Genomic DNA, 5,000 nt, shown 5'->3' with positions numbered 1-5,000 from the left:
CAACACCAAGGTCACGGGTTTGATTTCCAGGGACCTCATGAGCTGATCAAACCTCAGAAAGCAAGTGCTTTAGTAGTTTTGAAAGTTTAGCGATCTCACAGGTTTTTTAGGGTAATGGGGTTTTATGTGTGTATTCATTTAACAGACTGCTGGCTAAAACGGAGAGAGAGAGAGAATGACAGACGTACTGATGAATAATTTATATTCTTTTGCTCAATAAAACATTTTCTTCTGGCAGCCTTCACACAGAAAACACAAGTTCCGCTCTTTGGGGTATTTTTGCGTCTTGATGTATGGATATAAGGATAGTCATTATTTTTATTTAATTATTTTTTAATGTGTTGTCTCCGTCCTTCCTTCAACATCCGGGGGAATCATTTCATTTCATTCTAAAAACTCAAAAGAAAGCTACAAAAAGTTATGTACGAATTCTATATTATGTAAAAAAAAAAATTAAGCCTGTTTTTATTTATTTGCGTTATGGTAATTGCAATGGTATTTTTAGTTTACATTATGGTAATGATGGTATTTATTTATGTTAAAACAGCGTTTAGCATTATAATAATTAGGTTTTTTTTTTTTTAATTATGTTGTTGTTGTTTTTTACTATTATGGTAGTGCTGCGTTTTATTTATTTATTCATTCGTTAATTGCCATACTGTAATTTGCAATATTTGTATTTTCTTTTTGCATTATTGTAATTATGATATTTAATCATTTATTCAAATTATGATTATTAGAATTAGATCTTACTTTTACATTGTAATGGGATTTGTTCATTTAATTATCAGTGTAATGGTACTTAATATGATATGTAATTACTTATTTTTGTCATGGAAATTACAATCAATTTTTATTACATTGTGGTAATGATAAAGTATTTTGGTAATGGTAATGATTACGGTAATGAGAATGAGAATTACATTTTAATGTTCAAGTGAGAATAATAAAAATGCCAAAAAAGGCATAAGTTATGCAATACATCACTGCATAATATAAATATTTTTTAAGCGAACCGGACTTCTTTTTTTCCCCCCCAAGATTCCCCAGCTTTAAAATAAAAGTGCAGCTCTCTATCAAAGAGAAACGTTAATAGCCCTTCTGTCTCCTTGTATCATCTTTCTCAAGGGTTTTTAAAGTTCTCCGCACTTTACGCTTTAGTTCCTGAAAGTTAAGAGTTGTTTTCTTCCCCTCTCTCAGATCCCCGATGAGTCACACCATCTGTGCTCTTTCTCCTTCTCTCTGTCTCAGTGTGAGATGGAGACGGGACGTTGTGTCCTCTATGCGCTGGTGGACATGGTCTGAATGACAACATGTTGCAACCATTGAGCATTGGGTGGATACAACTTTTTCTCAAGTCCTAGCTTTGCTGGATAGCATTTGAAGTTAAAGTATCACCTTGTTAGCTTAACACGCTAACAACATTTGTAACAACTGCAGTGTCAATTTTATAGTTGTACTATATATTTTTATTATATATATATATATATATTGATGTGCTATTAGCGTAGTGTATATTCAATGGTATTAGTATTATACTAATAAAAATTCAAATGATTTCAGTCAGCATTAGTGTATGTTTTCTATTTTTGATGCTAATTAAATGACTGCATTCACGTCCAAATATACCAAAAAGACGTATTAGCAAAAGACGTAGTTCTCGTGCTTTATCATAGATATGTGATAATAGCGTGATTAAAACATAACAATACCATGATGCCATGTCCAAAAAACTTTTTTAATGACATAAAATATTTTTCATTTTAGTTAAATTAATTTTTTTATGCCTATTGAAGTATCATGTTGTTAGCAACACGCTAATGACAAAAAGTGCCATGGCAGTGTTTAACGTAATATTAGTGTTTATGCATACTTTATTTATTACGTATATTTTTGTTATACCGTTGCAGTGTTAGCTTAGCACCATGCTAATGACAAAAACATAGCAGCAATTAGCATGCTTAAGGTGTTATGTGTATTGCAACTTATAGTTTGCCAGATGCACTTTTTGCTAATGACAAAGTTTACTCGTGGGTGCTGTGTAAATTTTACACTAATTAGAGTCTTTGTTTTGTATGAGATGTTAGCTTAGCAACATGCTAACGTCAAACACTACCTGCGTCCAAAAGGACAGGCGCTGCGTAATATCAGTGCTCCCGCTGTATGGCAGAGAAGTTCTTTGGTTATTACGCCGCAATGAGAGTATAGTTCCTAGCCACGCTGGCCTAGAAAATCATAACTTTTTATTTTACGTCAGTCTTAGACTTATAACTATAAAAAAAAAAAAAGTAGGAAAAATATTGAAACTCTTTGGTCATTTTTAGCGTGATGCTAACGGTCTAATCAGATTTATTGATCTATGCTAAGCTGCAGCTAAAAGTGCTATCGCCTGATCAACTGAATGGATTAAAAAAACGGTAAAACTCTGTTTAAAACGGTAAAACGTTGTTTAACTGTAGGGGAGTCGGAAAATTAGCCTGCTTTCAATAAAAAGTGGCGTGTTCCTTCAAAACATAGCTAGAGTAGGCACCAAGGCAGCTCACTATTGAGTTTAGTTTGTGCCACAATTTCTCTTCACCCTATCATTAGCATAGCCATAAAAACGATGACTCCTTCAGAGGTGGCGAAACGACGGCATCAAACCGTTCTGAGTGGGACGTGGGTTCACTTATTCACGGCCGTTTCCGTGGGTAGCATCATGTGCGCCCGCTAGCTCCACGCTGTTGCTCATCTCGAATGCGTGGTGGATGTTAGTCACAGCATTTTAGACGATTACATGCAAAAATGTCCCGTATGTGTTGATCGGGGCTCAGTTCGTCGTGATGCTAGCCCGTCCGCTAGCAGGCTGAACGGGTTCAGCACAAGCAGCCCAAGGCGACTTCCTCCCGTCGGCCTTCATGTGTCCTCCAGACTGCTGATAAAAACTTAATGAACACAGAGACCAAACACAATCTGTTCCTTCCACCTAGTTTCTAAACTAAAAATGATTACGGTTATCAATCGAGTGCCCTAAATGATTAGCACGACCAAATGCCATGTAAACAACACGTTTAACATGATCAAAAACGTGGTAACGCCATGGCACTTTTTGTAAGTGAAGTCTACATAAAACAGGAAATATGTTTCGATGCATATTTTAATGAGGCTTATGTGTTTTTTACATCTCGCCACCCCTCAATGAGTTTCACAGAGCCTTCTAGTGATGGAGAAATACAGCCCTCTCCTGGTCAACACATGAACTGAACAGTCGTAATATATGAATATATACATTTATGATTAAATTTAGGAAAAAATATTCTGTTTTAAACGGGTATCTATTTATTTTTATACATTTTTAATGCATTTGCTTGCTTCCTTTTATATATGGTCTTACCAAAAAACTTTTATTTTCATATATACACCAGCTGACTTTAATTGAGATATATAGAGATAATTTATATATATATATATATATATATATATATATATATATATATATATATATATATATATATATATATATATAATAGTAATTGGTACACACTAAAGCAATCAGAATAGTGCTGCTGCGATAAACAATGCATAAAACAAATCATAACATTTAACACATTACAGTTTTTAGGACATGGCAATATTACTATTACATTTTGTTTTGAATTTTAATTATAATTGTATTTTTATTTAATAATTAATTTATTATTTGACTGGAAACGACACAAGGCATAAAAATTAGAACCGCTAGTATTTTTTTTTTTTTATTATGATTTATATACTATTACTGTATTGTAGCTTTTATTTTTCATGGTTTTTATGTTATAGTGATTTTTGTTAGGGTTTTGTCGTTTCTATTATTTAAAAAATATATATTTATTTGATATATTTAAATATTAATTATATTTATGTTATTGTATTTATTTTTCATTTTAGTATTTATGACTTCATCCTCTTTTAATTATTAAAAGTGGTTATATCTAATCTTGTAATCTCTTACATTGCATTTCCATTACAGAAAACGATTTTTGCTAGTTTTAGTTAGCAACAACACTGATAAGAAGAAGTTAGTAAATGTTTCAAATTGGGGTCATTAATATAAAATATTGGACCACAGAACCTCATTACTGGCTGATGGGAATCATCATTACCGGGTTGTTTTGTCGTCTTTCAAATAATGTCCACTAGATGGTAGCAGAGCTGTAAAAGTACTTACTAGTAAGGTTTAATGTTAAAAGTTGTAATGTTTGTGTTTCCCTGTAGATCACGGGGGCGATCCTGCTGGCGGTGGGATTATGGGGGAAGTTCATTCTGGGTCCGTACATCTCTCTGATCGCTGAGAACTCCACCAATGCTCCCTACGTGCTTATCGGGACCGGGACCACCATCATCGTGTTCGGACTGTTCGGATGCTTCGCTACGTGCCGCGGGAGTCCATGGATGCTCAAACTGGTGGGTTTAGCTTCAGGGAGCATATTTCGCATCAAAACAGACAGCTAACACGTCTCTCTCATCTCTAGTACGCCATGTTCCTGTCTCTGGTGTTCCTGGCCGAGCTGGTCGCTGGAATCTCGGGCTTCGTTTTCCGTCATGAGGTGAGGCGTCCCCGGTGGTGACCCATAATGCATTTCCATGTGTCTTGCCCTAGGAGGGCTTGTTCTGGTGACATCTAACAGTGTGTGTGTGTGTGTGTGTGTGTGTGTGTACACTCAGATCAAAGGCACCTTCATGAGGACGTACAATGAGGCCGTTCAAAACTACAACGCCCAGGACGAGAGGAGCATTGCGGTGGACAACGTCCAGAGGAGTGTACGTTCAAAAACGTTTATCTTTTTAATCTTGTGTACGGAAAAATGCATTGTAATCTGCATAAAAAATAAAGAAATCTAGACAAAGACAAAGATCCTCGTTAGCTGGACTTATTTCTAGTTCTTGCTGAGATACTACAATCTTTGTTATTGCTAAGGGTTTGCTGAAGTATTCCTGGTGGTTATGGTGTTGCTAAGATGTTTTCTGGTTGTTAGCCAATT

General features: G+C 35.1%; 1 protein-coding gene across 1 annotated transcript in view; it reads left to right on the top strand.

Annotated features, from left to right (window-relative positions):
* tspan7b (tetraspanin 7b) overlaps positions 1 to 5,000 on the top strand; it is a 26,541-nt gene that overhangs the window by 15,005 nt on the left and 6,536 nt on the right. Inside the window, exons 2-4 of the mRNA XM_043222946.1 lie at positions 4,234 to 4,422; positions 4,491 to 4,565; positions 4,684 to 4,779. Of these exons, the coding sequence (XP_043078881.1) occupies positions 4,234 to 4,422; positions 4,491 to 4,565; positions 4,684 to 4,779 (360 nt within the window). The remainder of the gene's footprint in view (positions 1 to 4,233; positions 4,423 to 4,490; positions 4,566 to 4,683; positions 4,780 to 5,000) is intronic.

This window comes from Puntigrus tetrazona, chromosome 22 (assembly GCF_018831695.1).
Source record: "Puntigrus tetrazona isolate hp1 chromosome 22, ASM1883169v1, whole genome shotgun sequence".
Classification (NCBI taxonomy): Eukaryota; Metazoa; Chordata; class Actinopteri; order Cypriniformes; family Cyprinidae; genus Puntigrus; species Puntigrus tetrazona.
This window is presented reverse-complemented; position numbering and strand designations above follow the sequence as displayed.